Source organism: Colletotrichum scovillei, assembly GCF_011075155.1.
Source record: "Colletotrichum scovillei strain TJNH1 chromosome Unknown Contig00006, whole genome shotgun sequence".
Classification (NCBI taxonomy): domain Eukaryota; kingdom Fungi; phylum Ascomycota; class Sordariomycetes; order Glomerellales; family Glomerellaceae; genus Colletotrichum; species Colletotrichum scovillei.
In genome coordinates, this window is record NW_023336264.1 from 4,465,048 (window position 1) to 4,480,534 (window position 15,487).

The 15,487-nt window shown below is 60.2% G+C and overlaps 3 protein-coding genes across 3 annotated transcripts; 1 reads left to right on the top strand and 2 right to left on the bottom strand.

Moving 5' to 3' along the window:
- Positions 1 to 46: 46 nt before the first annotated feature.
- HER10_EVM0005338 (NAD(P) transhydrogenase beta subunit) lies at positions 47 to 4,316 on the bottom strand. Its single transcript, XM_035474959.1, has 6 exons — positions 3,825 to 4,316; positions 2,573 to 3,736; positions 2,061 to 2,513; positions 487 to 2,013; positions 356 to 430; positions 47 to 288 (listed from the first exon to the last, which is right to left on the bottom strand). Exons 1-6 carry the CDS (start codon positions 3,931 to 3,933, stop codon positions 254 to 256), a joined length of 3,363 nt encoding a protein of 1,120 aa, XP_035332612.1. The 5' UTR covers positions 3,934 to 4,316; the 3' UTR covers positions 47 to 253.
- A 2,079-nt stretch (positions 4,317 to 6,395) lies between these two features.
- Positions 6,396 to 10,184, bottom strand: HER10_EVM0007644 (fungal specific transcription factor). Its single transcript, XM_035477194.1, has 8 exons — positions 9,270 to 10,184; positions 9,183 to 9,206; positions 8,978 to 9,096; positions 8,395 to 8,927; positions 8,019 to 8,320; positions 7,487 to 7,969; positions 7,165 to 7,415; positions 6,396 to 7,103 (listed from the first exon to the last, which is right to left on the bottom strand). The coding sequence occupies exons 1-8, from the start codon at positions 9,354 to 9,356 to the stop codon at positions 6,536 to 6,538; spliced, it is 2,367 nt and encodes a 788-aa protein (XP_035332903.1). The 5' UTR covers positions 9,357 to 10,184; the 3' UTR covers positions 6,396 to 6,535.
- Positions 10,185 to 10,282: 98 nt separating this feature from the next.
- Positions 10,283 to 15,476, top strand: HER10_EVM0011105 (ABC transporter; the record flags this gene model as incomplete). The annotated part of the gene is made up of 5 exons (XM_035480544.1): positions 10,283 to 12,817; positions 12,865 to 14,345; positions 14,396 to 14,511; positions 14,562 to 14,749; positions 14,799 to 15,476. Exons 1-5 carry the CDS (start codon positions 12,431 to 12,433, stop codon positions 15,474 to 15,476), a joined length of 2,850 nt encoding a protein of 949 aa, XP_035333339.1. The 5' UTR covers positions 10,283 to 12,430.
- Positions 15,477 to 15,487: the final 11 nt, after the last annotated feature.

Consider the following 15,487-nt stretch of genomic DNA (forward strand, 5'->3'; position numbering starts at 1 on the left):
CGTGTGTTGCGATTCATACTTTGACTAACAGAAACTACCGCTACGTCCTTGAATCACAGTATATACAAAGCGCGCTAAAACGGAAGAAGGAAAGAAGCAATATAGCTAAGAGATATGTTGTTCACGATGAAGAGCTCCCTTGTAGATGCAGCGCCTCTAGGGGGAAAGATCAGATGCTTCCTGAGTTCCCAAAAACATGGGTTGCCAGCCGGAGGTGTCTTATAGTTGTGCGAAACGGAGATCTCTCTAGAATCTATGTTGCTCGAGTCTCGACGGCTGCTTTGATTGCTGTGAAAGAGACATAGTCAGTTCTCTGTGTCTGATCAATCAATGAGGAAGAAAAGGGAGCACATACCGTCGCAAGTCACTTTGGCGTCTCCAAACAACATGCGTGTTCCGGGCATGTAGAACATGGGATTCGGTACGTCGGCTGTTCCACGGTTAGTCGATGCCTCTATGCAAATATCTCGATGCCTTCCAACTCACCATATCCACTGGCCATGCCCCTCTTCATCACAATGACCTGCTTGCTCTTCCACGCCTGAAGCACAGGCATACCCGCAATCGGGCTACCGGGCTCCAGAGCGATGGGGTTGACGGTATCGTTGGCGCCAATCACGAGCGTGACGTCCGTCTCGCCGAAATCGTCGTTAATCTCGTCCATCTCAAGCACGATGTCGTACGGCACGCTCGCCTCGGCCAGGAGCACGTTGCACTGGCCCGGCATGCGGCCGGCGACGGGGTGGATGGCGAAGCGGACGTTGATGCCCTTGGCGCGGAGCATGCCCGTGATCTCGCTGATGGCGTACTGCGCTTTCGCGACGGCCATGCCGTAGCCGACGACGATGATTACGTTTTCGGCGTTGACGAGCGCCTCGGCCGTGTCTTCCACGTTTGTCTGCGTCACGGCGCCTTCCATTTTGTAGTCTGTTTGTGCGGGTGTCGAGGCGATGCCGCCGAAGAGGACGTTTGTGAGGGAGCGGTTCATGGCGACGCACATTATGTACGAGAGGATGGAGCCGGATACGCCGATGAGGGCGCCGACGGTTGTGAGGAGGGGGTTGTCGAGCATGAAGCCTTCGGCGACGAGGGCGAAGCCCGAGTAGGCGTTGAGCACGGTGATGACGACGGGCATGTCTGCGCCGCCGATGGCGGCCGTGGTGGTGTACCCTTTTGCGAAGGAGAGGATCGTGTTGGCGGAGAGGGCCATGGCGGCGATCATGGGGGAGCCGGGGGCGAGGGTGACGAAGGCGCCCATGGTGCCGATGTTGGCGGCCAGCATGCCCGAGTTGAGGAGGTGTTTGCCGGGCAGGACGAGGGGTTTGGAGGACATCCTACCGGCGAGCTTGAGGAAGGCGACGATGGAGCCGGTGAAGGTGATGCCGCCGATGAGGACGCCGAGGTAGCCCGTGACGAGGTGCAGCGTGGAGATGTCGTCAATGTGCGCCATGACGCTGCCGATGGAGGTCAGCACGGCGGCGAGGCCGACGACGGAGTGCAGGGCCGCGACGGTCTGCGGGAGGTCGGTGGGCGTGATGCGCTTGCCGATGACGAGGCCCGCGACGCCGCCCAGGGCCGCGAGGCCGGCGAACTGCGTGAGCACCTCCGGGGAGAAGCCGACGGCCAGCAGGGAGGCCAGCACGCCGGAGCCGACGCCGAGCATGCCGAGCATGTTGCCCATGCGGGCGGTCGCCTGGGAGGCGAGGCTGGAGAGGGAGCTGATGCAGAGGACGGAGGAGACGGCGTAGCCTGCCTGCACGAGGCCCGCTGCGCCGGTGGCGGCGGCGGCGATGTAGCCGCCGCCGAAGAGGGCTGCCGGCACGGCGTAGAGCCAGGGGTACTCGGGCGGGTCGGTGGGGCGTTTGAACATGTCGAGCATGCGCTTTGTGAGGACGAAGCCGCCCGAGACGTTGACGAAGGCGAGGAGGACGGAGGCGGCGCCGAGGGCTTGGGGGATGGTTTGGGGGAGGTAACCTCCGCCTAGGATGAAGAGGCCGCCGATGCCGACCATGCCTATGGGATGTTAGCTACGATCTCGGCTGAACATGAGAACTGCTGACCTGAGATGGCGTTGGTGACGCTCATGAGGGGCGAGTGAAGCGCGGGCGTGACGCCCCAGACGACGCGGTATCCGATCAGCGAGGCCAGCGCGAACGTGAAGGCGTTGCCCATGAACAGCGGGCCCGTCATCTTGCCCAGGGCCAGCGCGGTGCCCATGCCGGCCGTGACGGTCGCGACCTCGCGGGAGGTCTTCTGGAAGGGGGTCAGGGCGACGGCCTCGGCTTCGGGGGCGACGGTGGGCGGTGGTGGCGGGGCCGGGGGCGGGGCTTTTCGGGGCGGCGGCGGCAGGACGTCGCCCTTGAGGGTGACGACGGCGCCGCGGACGACCTCGTCGGCGAGGTCGATGCCGAACTCCTTGTCCTTGGGCGCCATGGAGAGCAGGAACTTGGTCACGTTGTTGGAGTAGAGCGTCGAGGACTGCGTTGGCAGTCTGGAGGGGAGGTCGGTGTAGCCTGAGTATGTAAGTCAATGGGATTTCTTCAGGGGGGGGGGGGGGGTTCATTCAGCTCACCAATGATCTTGACGTCCTTGTACACGTACAGCTCGCCCGGCTTCGTCTTCTCGCAGTTCCCGCCGGCCTCGGCCGCCAAATCAACGACCACGGACCCGGGCTTCATGGCCTCGAGCATAGACTTGGTGATCAGCTTGGGCGCGGGCTTGCCCGGGATCAGGGCGGTGGTGACGATGATGTCGACCTCGCGCGCCTGCTCGTAAAAGAGCTTCATCTCGGCCTCGATGAACTCCTTGGACATCTCCTTGGCGTACCCTCCGGCGCCGGACCCGTCCTCCTTGATGTCCACCTCGATGAACTCGGCGCCGAGCGACTGCACCTGCTCCCTCGCGGCCGGACGCGTGTCGAAGCCGCGTACAATGGCACCTAACCGCCGCGCCGTCGCAATGGCGCTGAGACCGGCCACGCCGGCGCCGATGACGAGCACCTTGCAGGGCGGGATCTTGCCCGCGGCCGTCACCTGGCCCGTGAGGAAGCGGCCAAAGTTGTTGGAGGCCTCGAGGACGGCCTTGTAGCCGGCGATGTTGGCCATGGAGCTGAGGGCGTCAAAGACCTGCGCGCGGGAGATGCGCGGGATGAGGTCCATGGCGAAGGAGGTTGCTTTTTGCGCGGCGAGCTTGTCGACGAGCGGCTTGTTCTGCGCGGGCTGCAGGAACGAGATGACGGTCTGGTGCGCCTTCATGAGGTCGATCTCGGACGGGATGGGGCCGCGGACCTTGAGCACGACGTCGGCGCCGGACCAGACCTGTTGCGGGTGGTCGACGAGGGTCGCGCCGGCGCGGTCGTAGGCCTCGTCTGGGAAATCGGCGGAGGCGCCGGCGCCGCGCTCGACGAGGACCTTGCCGAAGCCCTTTTTGAGGAGGAGGGCCACGTTCTGCGGGGTCAGTGCTACGCGGCGCTCGTTGAGGTAGATTTCCTTTGGCACGCCGACGGTGAGCTGCGCGTAGGGGACGGACTGCGGTTCCGCGGCTGTTGAGTAGGTTGCCGCCGGTGTAGCCGTGGGGCCGGAGCTGGCACTGGAGCCCGCCGAGACGACCGACGCATGGCGGATGAGCTGGAGATGCCGCGGCGAGACGGCCGGGACGAGGGATTTCGTCTGGCGGCGGGCTCGCGCGTGGGTGGATTGCCATTTGCCGGCGACGACGACAGATGCCGGTGCTACGGCTGTATGCGGGAGAAACGAGTAGACTGCGTTAGCCGAAGCAATTGGGAGATTTCTTTCTCTGGCTGGTTCCAGGAACCCGTAGCTTACCTGCTGGACCATTCCGCCACGCGCGGGCGCCGACGAGCCGGCCGGACGGAGCGCGGGAGGAGCACACGTGGTAGGCCAGAGTCGGCCGCAGGACGGAGAGATTCGCCATTGCAGCGGCGAGGCTTCGAGCATCCAGGCTAACGAAGCCGGGGCGACGAGGATGTCGGGCAGGGCCTTTTCATCTGCTCGCGACCACTGCCTCAGGTCGACGAGGTTGTGGCAGGGAATGGGGAATGGGAGCAGCTCCAAGCGAACAGCTCCAAGCTACCGTGTCGATTTGTGACAAAAGGGAAGGCGACGGTACGCAATAGGGAGAGGTGAAGATGGGAGGAAGAAGAGAAGAGGAGGAGAAGTGGAAGATGTGAATTGGATAGAGTTGGGATTGACTTTTTGCGGCCAAAAGAGAACAACGAGACAACAGGCTTGTACTGTGTGTCACGTTTTGGACGGCCGTTGGACTTGTTCCATGCTCGTCCTCGTCTTCGTCACTACTCTGAGGTGATGGCTGCTGCCCTCCCCCTCATCCGTCCATCACCCGCGCATCCGGATCCTTGTTCTCTCCCCCCAGGTTCGTTGCATCCCAAGACGGGAAGTGCAGAATCGGTTCAGGCGTGTCGCAGATGTCGCAGCGCGAGCTCCAAGCTCCTCCAATCACTACCCGAGCAGGATGTTGTTTGGAGTAGTCTGCGTCGTCTGCCAAGTTGGCTTTTACCCCCCCTTCGCAGCTGTGTCCCAAGGTTCCCCTCATTGGCATGTGCGGTACGCAAGTGCGGTACTTTCTGGGAGGACAGCTGAGTGACATTTCAGGCAAGACAATGTCGCAGACGCTAAGTAGAGTACATCTCGTGTAGGAGTTCAAAGGCACTGGACAGGTACCTTTCGACGGATGTGGTCATTGGTGGTGTGAGGTGTTGGTGGAAGTGGTCTGGTGCATGCTTCCGTGCAGGGAAACGAGCTGCAGCTTGGCCCCATACCCCGTACTCCGTATGTACTCGCCCCCCTTTTTTCCCCTTCTTCTCCAGTCTTCCAGTGCGGGGTGTGGGGCCGCGGGCACTAAACACGGCGCTAAAACACGGGGGACAGTCTTATCCCCCGCCATTTCGAGCTCGCGATAAGTCGATAAGGCCCGATAAGCCTGCAATGATCCAGGCCTGCTCTCCCCAAGCTGGAGGTGCCTTTTGCCATTTTATCCACCGGAACCAATGTTTCTTTTCGTCCGATGGGAGATTGATAAAGCACTGATAAACTTCATGGAACGCTGATTAATGCTCTCCCAGACGGAGGCCGAGCACCCTTGGCCCATGTTCTGTCCCGTGTTTGTTTCCTGCGTCTCAGTGACCATGGAACATGCAGCTTCTGGTTTTGGGGAGTTTCCGCCTCTTCCGGCTCTGATGTAGACGACTTTTGGCCAGTATCTTTATTGTCTGGCAAATGCGATGCCCCAAATGAGGTTCTCGCATCGTGGCCACCCAAGGCTGGAGTATAGATCAATCTCCAAGTCTTGCTGTCATCACTTGCTCATAGCAAAGTGTACAAAAAGTCAAGACGAACGTGTCACATGCACGAAACACGAGAACGCTATCCGCAACTTTGCATTGCATGGCATGCATGTAGCGCACAGAAGGGAAGGCAGCGCAGACAGACGTGCATCGGCTGGTTCGGAGCCACGAAGCAGACAGAGCCAGGGCGGATTCGGCAGGCAGATGGAACATACAGACGACCAATGAGGCCCGACGTTCCGAAGGGGGTAGATGATGCTTTGAACCGGTTAGTCATTGGTCAGTTGAATGCTATGATGCTTGACACCATCTCTATCGGTTGGCATCGTCTAAAAAGAAACGATTGTTTGTCAACCTGAAATAGAAATCTGATCAAGTTCAACTGTGACTTCCGGTTGTCTTGACAACATCCCAATGCCATCTAATCCATACGGTTTGTAATTTCTCAATCGATAGAGTTGCTCTGGGGTCGAAACTCAACGTCTGGTAGATTTGATAGCCATAACCCAATGTCAGCTAAAGTCTTCTTCAAGCACTTTTTGAGCCTCTTTCCATCATCTGAAGGGCTCAAACCGACTAGTCGAGAACTACTCGACGGCGCCAAATGGTCAAGATTTCGTCGACAAGTAGGGAGTTCCAAGCTGACGATGGCACACAACCAGATCAACCAGCTGACAACTCAATTGCAATCAAAACACAACAGAAGAGACGCAAAAAGTGCAAAAAAGAGTGACCCGAAAGTGAAGTCGAACTCAAGGGGTCGAGGTCCATCTCCTAAGAGATATGTGGAAATCCCCCGTCCCCAGCTGAGTGTTCCACTGGGCCACAGCGCCCGAGGGAGTTGGACCCCCGTTTGCTTGTGGGATGAGGGGATGCGCTGGTCATGAAGGCTTTGCTTGCTGGCCGTCGTAGGCCGTCGAGGTTGTGGTTGAGCTGGCTATTGAGCAAGTTGAGGCTTGACCTGGATGGCGATGAGGCTTGGGAGGGGGGGTGACCGGGACGAGGTTGACGATGTATGTGTGTGGGCTGGGTCTACTCCCAGCCGCACTGTATGGTATTCTTCTAATTCGAGTCCGGATTTCCTTTTCCCACTGTAGCCTTTTGAATATGAACATTGCCGTCCGTCGGCCATGATGCCCCGTCGCAAACCCAGTGTCTATCGCCATGTCCAACCCCTTTCCATGGCCAAACAATGTCTACACCCAGAACCGCTCACTGCAAAAACGAGTCGTCGTCCTCGACAAGCCCCATCATCTGCTGGTTACTATAAAACCAATCCTCCAACTGCGCCGCGTTCCCCATCCACATCATCTGGTTCAGCGCGCCCGATCCCGCGACGCCCGCGCCGTTCATCCCGTCCTCTGCTTCTCCGCCCGTCATCCCCGACATCTGCTCCGACCCCACGTCCGACGATTGCTGCTGCTGCGCATGCTGCTGCTGAGGATGCCCAGACGCGGGAGGGAACCCGAGCGCCGTGAGGTACTTGTCCATCTCCTGGCCCTGCTCCTCCGACTGCTGCTGCTGCTGGGCGTTGCCACCGACGCCGTTGTTGTTCCCGCTGCCGATGCCGCCGTGACTCCGCATCTCGACGTACCGGAGAGCGACGTTGTAGAGCACCTGGAAGAGGCGGCACAGCCGCGCCGAGGCCTCGGTGAACTCCTTTGCGCCCTGGATCGAGGCGACGAAGCCCTGGAGCCGGGCGAGGTCCGAGGTGTCGCTCGTCTCGATTACCTGGCAGAAGATTACGATGAAGGGGACAAAGGGGGAGAAGAGGATGGTCCTGGTGTTGTTAGTGTGGCTGTACAATTTTGCGGAGGATGGAAACGTAAGAGAGAACGCACCAGTTCATGTACATGGGGAACAGGTAGTACGCATCCTTCGCCATGATGGCCATGCAATCCTCGTGTCGCTGCAGCGTCGCCCTCGCGGCGTTGATGCACTCCGTCCCAAACGTCGTCGCGGACCCCGGGGGCGAGGGGACGGCGCGGTAGATGATTGTCAGCAGCGATAGCCTCAGGACCTCATCCGACACGTTGAAGAAGTCCATCGTGTTCTCTCCCACGGCCTCGATGGCCGACTTCAAGTACTGCGACTGTCACGGCATGTCAGCATCCTCACAAAGCCATCTGTGCGGAACTTGGTAGGCATCACAGCAAAACTCACATGCGTCTCCTGCGTCCGGTCCGTGACCCTCCTCAGCTCCGCCGCCAGCCCCCTCGCCCTCGCCTCCCGCACGGCGCTCGGCTGCGCGATCGCCTCGGGGCTGTACAGCTGCTCGTACGTCTTGCCCTGGATGCGCGAGACAATGACCCACAGACGGAAGTAGCTCATGAGGGCGCCGTGCATCTTGCTGGCGCTCGAGGGGTAGGGGGCCGTGACGTCGTAGTCCTGGATCGTCGAGGGGCGGCCGAGGCGGAGGGAGAGGGACTTGTCGATGAAGTAGACGGACCAGAAGAGGAAGATTTTGTATTCCTCGTCGTCTGGGTTTGTGGCGGCTGGGCCTGTTTCTGTGCCTGTTGTGGCTGAAGAGGACGAGGATGATGATGAGGCTGCACGGTGGTAGCCTAGGGTTTGGCAGAGTTGGGCCGAGGCCACGTTCAGTGTCCAGGCGAGGCTTGGTTTTGCTACTTCCATTGCGTGGTAGGCCTGACGATGTTAGCTACGGACGTACGAAAAGGCTGACAGGAAAGCATACCCCGAACAGGAGGGCCACAATCATGTCCATCGTGGCCGGGAGGTGCAGGGGCAGGTTGGCGAGGGCGGTCTGGAGGTTCCCCCGGCAGAGGGTGCCCATCTTGGCGCACTCCTCCCTGAGCTGCGCGCTCGCCGTCTTGGACTGCGTCATGTCGGTGTACAGGCTCTCGAGGCCGGCGTTGACGATGATGAACTCGGCCTCGTTGAACTCTGTCGGCGCAAAGTAGACCTTGAGGACCAGGTCCGTGAAGTGGTCCGGGTGGAGGAACGTCGTCACCCACTCGAGGCCCAGCGTCTTTTGGGCTATTTAGACGTTAGTGAGGTTTCTCTCGTTGATAGGGGTCGGTTCAGGGGTAGTAGGTCCAATGACTACGCACCCTTTGCCTCGCGGATGATGTTGACGGCGGACTGCACGGGCGGCATCTCGCAGTCGCCAAACGCCGGCCGGGCCACGGGCTTCGCCTGCGGGTACGTCAGCTCGTGCGACGCGGGCTGGTGCCGGAGCGCCTCGACGAGCGAGTGCAGGGCGTCGAGGGTCTCGCGCATCTCGAGCACCGAGGACCCGTCGCCGACGGTCTTGCGGAGGAAGTCGTGGGCGAAGATGGACTGAGCCGTCATGGAGGACTCGCCCTCGACCAGGGGGTCCGTCGTGTGCTGCTGCTGCGTGGACGTGCTGGCTGGCGTTGTTGATAAGGATGATGAAGCCACGGTCTTGAGCTGGATGGGCGCCGGCGGGCCCCCTGATACTACCCCTCCTGCTCCCCCGCCGGGGGTGGCGGTTGATCCCGAGACTGACGGTGCTGTTGACGGTGCTGCTGATGGTGCTTGGAGGGGGAACTGGAGTTTTAGGTCTTCGAGGAGGCGGACTACGCCGTCGAGGCGGCGGTCTATTAAGTCTATCTTCTTCTCACTGGGATGTGTGAGTTGGGAACGGGGCAAGGGAGCAAAGACGACACTTACTATTGAGGAGTGATGAGAATGCGAGTTCTCTTCTCTTTGGGCTTGAGCCCCGACGTGTTCTTACACTCGATGCCGGCGTGCTGGCAGTGAGCACATGGTTCCTCTCTATCACAGCGAATCTACAAAGTACACAGTCAGCCCTACGTCCAATGGATGGTGTCGAGTAACATGATGACACGGGCCAATGAAGAGCGAGACAACGTACTTTACGGGCACGACAAGCATCGCACTAAACGTGTATGTTAGTTTCGGCGTGGTTTACAACGACTGGGTAGTACGAGGGTCTACTTACCGCTCGTTTGATGGGGAGATTGGCGCCGCCCACGCCGCCAGCAGCGGAGAGACCCGCACCAGCCCCGGCAGAAGATCCGGTGTCCATTGCGGCTCGGCGAAATATTTCCAAATGTGATCAGATGGCTTCACTTTAAGGGTAGGTCGTACCCGAGGAGCAAGGGTCCAAGGGTACAAGACTCTCGGAGGGGGATCCGGCGGGGCGGGATCGAAGAGATCCGAAGTCTAGAATTGTCGTTGTACAGAGATGCCAAGCGAGACGTTATGCCCGGGGCTGGGTGAATTCGGGGCCCGAACGAGGACGGGATCACGAGAAAGCAAGCGGGCGTAGATGGTTCGGAACCTCAACACGACTTTCGCGGCGGGATGAGGTCGCGGCCCGGGGGCAACTAAGAAGGACGGGAACGGCGCGCGCGGGTTCCGCTTCCGGCGGGTTTTATGGAGCAGGAGGGCGGCCCCTGTGGCTGTGACGCAGCCGCTAGTTGTCCGCAGTTGAGGCTGGAGGCTTGCCCGTCTTTGAATTGGTCACCTTACGGGTACGATGTGCATGCGCGGTTAGGATATATTTTGGAAAAGGGGAATAGAGAGAGAGAAAAGAAGGGATTCTGGCACCCATAAGAGGTGTGGGATCAGAGGCACTTGGTTGCAGAACGCATGCACGATTTTTAGTAATTCAGATCCCCGTGCTCACCCCCTGGCGAAGGATCCTTTCAGGGGTCCGGGTGACGGCACATCTCTGCGATTCAGGGCTCATCCAGGCGCAGACGCGGTGGTTCGCGCCGGATAGGCCGCTGTAGAGACGCATTTGAACTGGGGTCACTGGCTTTAGGTAGAAACTAGCTAAGGAATTGTAAAGCTATGATTCGCCAATAGAAAGTGTGTCGATCACGGAATCGCAGTGTTGTCACGTTCTAGCGCCGCCGTTGTAGTCTATTCAAACGTATCCCACCGGCAACGCCAGGGCCACATCGCCGGCATGGACGCATTTGGATTCGTGAATGCCCGCGATAGGTAGGGCGAGGCATGGACCAGCATCTCAGACGGGGGACGGAGTAAGGGCGGCGCAAGTACCGAGTCTTTCCATTCGGCGTCCGCTTGTCCTTCCGGCTTCCGGCCCCAAAGGTCAGAATGGCTCCGGGCAGGACTATATGGAGGGCATCTGCCGCTTGCTGTCTTGTTCGACTCGAGGATGCCATCTTCGGTATGGACCGAGACACATGGCACCAAACCACCCCGTCTGCTCAACCCAGGGCACTTCTGGCCACGGCGACATGCTGTCCATGGGTACGGTCTTTGTGGTAACTGTTTGGTGACTCGTGAGTAGCTCAACCCGGAGACAGCGCTCCCCACGTGTCGGCGCGGCGCCGTAGCGTCTCAGATATCCGCCGCGCCGTCCGGCGAAAGAGTCATCGGCATCATCGACGTCGGACTCGGTCAAACCAAAACATCCTGCTGACGTGGTGACACCTCATCACACATTGATCGAGGGGGAACTCCTTTAGCCTTTAATGGTTTGGGATGAAGGGAAATCTGGACATTGTCTAACGCCTCGCGCCCCGAGAGCACCGCGCCCCGAGCAAAGCACCGCAGTGGGCGCCCGGGCGCGATGAACCCGCGGCCCCCGCTGCGAGCCTGCCAAGCTGGAGTCGAACCAATCGCACTCGTTCCTGCACCGAAGCGGGGGGTCCACTATGCCGGAGAGTGGGGCGTCCTCGCTTCCATGACGGCGGTCCGCGGGAGAAGCCAAGGCCTCGAAGCAGCAGCTTCAATGACGGAGATTCTGCGACGCTGGCGATCAGTCATCTCGCGTTTGCTTGGTCCATTATCCGAGCTTCAAATGTCAATATGCGCGTCTGAAAAGAATTCTTCCCAGGTGCACAGCATCATATAACCTGCATCGTCTGGTTTCTCCATCTCATCTACAAGAGAAACCAACCCGCCGGCTCACATCTCTTGATCATACGAACACACCACGCGACACAGACGATCAGATCTTGGGGTGAACCACCCGTCAGCCACACAATATGGGGGCCGAAAAGAAGGAGCACACTCCGGCTGAGGATACCGTCGCCGCCATTGCTTCGCCAAACGAAGCTGTCAAGGCAGAGGGCGGCGCGTTCAAGGCCTACCTGGTATGATGGCCGCCAACCTCAATTTTTGCAAGCATGCTGATGTCTCCCAGAGAATATTTTCCTTTGGAGGACCCTTTGAGAAGCTCCTGCAAACCATCGCGATAGTATGCGCCCTGGGCGCCGGCGCCGGTGTGGCCCTGCAGAACTTGATCTTTGGCAGCTTCGTCACCACCATCCAGGACTTCACCACCGGCCAGTCCACGCCTCAACACTTTCGCAATGAAGTCTCAAAGCTGGCGTACGTCCTCGTCCATCCACATCATCACTGCAAGCTAACATTCCCAGGCTCTACTTTGTCTACCTCGGCATCGCGCGCTTCGTCCTCGCCTACGGCTACATCTCCCTGACAACCTTCTCCGCCTACCGCATCACGAGAAACATCCGCCACGCCTACCTCCACGCCGCCCTCCGCCAGGAAGTCGCCTTCTACGACATCGGCTCCGGCGGCTCCATCGCCACCCAGGCCATCTCCAACGGCCGCCTCATCCAGGTCGGCATCGCCGAGAAGCTCGCCCTGACCTTCCAGGGGCTCGCCGTCTTCGTCACCGCCTTCATCATCGCCTTCGTCACGCAGTGGAAGCTGACGCTCATCGTGTGCTGCATCGCACCCCTAATCTTGGTCGTCATGGGCGTCGTCTCCACCATCGAGGCCGGCCTCGAGACGAAGATCCTCGACATCTACGCCCAGGCGGGCTCCTTTTCCGAGGGCATCCTCTCGAGCGCGCGCACCGTCCACGCCTTTGAGATCCGCTCGCGCCTGGTGCAAAAGTTTGACAGGTTCCTTGAGGACGCCCACCGCATCGGCAACAAGAAGTCGGCCCTGTTTGGCGTGCTCTTTTCGTTTGAGTACTTTGTCATCTACGCCGGCTTCGCCCTGGCGTTCTGGCAGGGCATCCACATGCTGAACCGGGGCGAGATCACCGAGTCTGGAGACATTTTCACGTGAGTAGTCCGCAGCATCTAAGAAATCCTCAACTGACCGTGTTACAGAGTCCTCCTCTCCGTGGTCATTGGCGCAACGAGCTTGACCATGCTGGCGCCCTACATTATCGAATTCACCCGCGCCGCCTCCGCCGCCGCCCAGCTCTTTAAGCTCATCGACCGCGTCTCCGAGATTGACCCCTTTGACAAGTCGGGCCACCAGCCCACCGAGACCGTCGGCGTCGTCGACCTCGAGAACATCTCATTCGAGTACCCGACGCGCCCCGGCGTCACGGTCCTCGACAACTACTCGCTCCACGTGCCCGCGGGCAAGGTGACGGCGCTCGTGGGCTCCAGTGGCTCCGGTAAGAGCACAATCATCGGGCTGATTGAGCGGTGGTATAACCCAAAGTCGGGCACTATCAAGCTCGACGGCCAGCCGATCAACGAGCTGAACCTCAACTGGCTCAGGAAGAATGTCCGGCTCGTGCAGCAGGTGAGACGAGAAGCACCTACAATTTAAAGCATCGCTGACAACCGCAGGAACCCGTCCTCTTCCAGGGAACGGTCTTTGACAACATCGCCAACGGCCTCGTCGGAACGCCGTGGGAGTCCTCGCCCCGCGAGGAGCAGCTCCGCCGCGTCCAGGACGCCGCCAAGATCGCCTTTGCCCACGACTTCGTCTCCCAGCTGCCCGAGGGCTACGATACCATGATTGGCGAGCGCGGCGGCCTCTTGTCAGGCGGCCAGAAGCAGCGCGTCGCCATCGCGCGGAGTATCATCTCGGAACCAAAGGTGCTCCTCCTCGACGAAGCCACCAGCGCGCTGGACCCGCACGCTGAGGGCGTCGTGCAGCAGGCTCTCGACAAGGCCGCCGAGGGCCGCACGACCATCGTCATCGCCCACAAGCTCGCCACCATCCGCAAGGCCGACAACATCGTCGTCATGAACAAGGGCGCCATTGTCGAGCAGGGGACGCACGAGGGATTGTTGGCGCAGGGCGGCGCGTACACCCGTCTCGTGAGGGCGCAGAACCTGAACGTGGCCGAGGAAGGGTCCATCACCGAGACAGAGGAGGATGACGACGAAGCGGTGACGGCGGCGGCGGCGGCTTCCGGGAAGGAGGGTATTGAGCTTACGAAGACCATGAGCCGGTACCGGACGACGGACCAGACGCGGATGGAGGCGCAAAAGGAGCGCGATAACTTTGATCACTACAAGCCTATCGGCCTCATCAGCGTCGTCATCCGCATGGTGCGCGAGACTCCCGAGCTCAAGTGGGCGTACCTCGCGACGTTGCTGGCCGTGATAGTCGCCGCCGGCGCATTCCCCGGCCAATCGCTCGTCATCGCCAACCTCGTCGACGTCTTCACGATGACGGGCTCCGAGATGATCACAAAGGGCAACTTCTACTCCCTCATGTTCTTCGTCCTCGCCCTCGGCGTGCTCTGCTGCTACTTCGTCATGGGCTGGGCCACAAATGTCATCGCCCAGGGGCTCAACCACAAGCTGCGCCGGCAGTCCCTCAACGATTTCCTCCGCCAGGATCTGCAGTTCTTTGACCGCGTCGAGAACAACACGGGTGCGCTCGCCAGTCGTCTCGAGTCGAACCCGCAGGCCATCCTCGAGCTCATGGGCTTCAACATTGGCCTCATCCTCATCTCGTCGCTGAATGTCATCGCGTGCGGTATCCTGGCCATCGCCACGACCTGGAAGCTGGGTCTCGTCGTCGTGCTCGCGGGTATGCCGCCACTTGTCAGCTCGGGCTATATCAAGGTCAGACTCGACTCGCGCCTCGATACAAAGACGTCGAAGCGGTACTCTGCCAGCGCGGCGATCGCGTCCGAGTCCGTGACGGCCATAAGGACAGTTTCGTCTCTTGCGATCGAGGAGTCGGTGTTGAAGAGGTACACTGACGAGCTCGACAACGCCGTGAGGGCTTCGACTGGCCCCCTTTTCGTCATGACTGTTGCGTTTGGACTGACCCAAGCCATTGAGTACTTTTTCATGGCCCTCGGGTTTTGGTGAGTTTGGGTGCTGCGTCTTCCCGATCTAGTTGCTAACCTTCGAACAGGTACGGCTGCCGGCTGCTCTCGTTCAACGAGATCACAATGTACCAGTTCTTCGTCGCCTTCATGGGCACCTTCTTCTCAGGACAGGCCGCGTCGCAGCTGTTCCAGTACTCGAGCAGTAAGTCGAATCTTCTCCGCTAGTGATGTCGCACACTCTGACCCTCCCAGGCATGACCAAGGGCATCAACGCCGCAAACTACCTCTTCTGGCTGCACGACCTCCAGCCGTCCATCCAGGAGACGCCTCAAAACCGCGACGCCGCGCCAAAGGCCGGCGCCTCGGTCGACTTCCAGCAGCTCCGCTTCTCGTACCCCCTACGACCTGAAGCGCATGTCCTCCGCGCAGTCGATCTCGAGGTGAGTCCCCCTTTAGTACCTGACACAAATCATGCCTAACACACACCAGATCAAAAAGGGCCAGTTCGTCGCCCTGGTAGGCGCCTCAGGCTGCGGCAAGTCCACGATGATCGCCATGCTCGAACGCTTCTACGACCCGACAACGGGCAGCATCGTCATCGACGGCGACGCCGCTCTGTCGGACCTCAACCCCCGCCTCTACCGCCACATCGTCGCCCTTGTCCAGCAAGAGCCCACCCTCTTCCAGGGCTCCATCCGCGAGAACATTTCGTTAGGCATCGACGCAGAGTCCCTGGACGAAATCGTCCCGGACACCCAAATCGAAGCGGCCTGCCGCGCAGCCAACGCGTGGGACTTTGTCTCGTCGCTCCCTGAAGGCCTCGCGACCCCCTGCGGCAGCAGCGGATTGCAGTTGTCGGGAGGACAGAGGCAGCGCATCGCCATCGCGCGGGCGCTGATCCGCCAGCCCAAGATCCTGCTTCTCGACGAGGCGACGAGCGCGCTCGACACCGAGTCGGAGAAGATTGTGCAGCGCGCGCTGGAGGAGGCCGCGCGGGACGGGGAGAGGATTACGATTGCTGTTGCGCACCGGTTGTCAACGGTCAAGGATGCCGATGTGATTTGTGTGTTTTATGGTGGGAGGATCGTGGAGAGGGGCACGCATGCGCAGCTTGTTGCCAAGGGGGGCATGTACAAGCAGATGTGCGAGGCGCAGAACCTCGAGTGAGCAGGGGACGT

Excerpts from the sequence above, each read along its gene's own strand:
- HER10_EVM0005338 (XM_035474959.1), bottom strand. The coding sequence starts at position 3,933 with ATGGCGAATCTCTCCGTCCTGCGGCCGACTCTGGCCTACCACGTGTGC. Across the intron at positions 3,737-3,824 it reads GTGGCGGAATGGTCCAGCAG|CCGTAGCACCGGCATCTGTC; the intron begins GTAAGCTACGGG and ends TCCCGCATACAG. Across the intron at positions 2,514-2,572 it reads CAAGGACGTCAAGATCATTG|GCTACACCGACCTCCCCTCC; the intron begins GTGAGCTGAATG and ends TTACATACTCAG.
- HER10_EVM0007644 (XM_035477194.1), bottom strand. The coding sequence starts at position 9,356 with ATGGACACCGGATCTTCTGCCGGGGCTGGTGCGGGTCTCTCCGCTGCT. Across the intron at positions 9,207-9,269 it reads ATCTCCCCATCAAACGAGCG|TGCGATGCTTGTCGTGCCCG; the intron begins GTAAGTAGACCC and ends ATACACGTTTAG. Across the intron at positions 9,097-9,182 it reads ATGCTTGTCGTGCCCGTAAA|ATTCGCTGTGATAGAGAGGA; the intron begins GTACGTTGTCTC and ends TGTACTTTGTAG.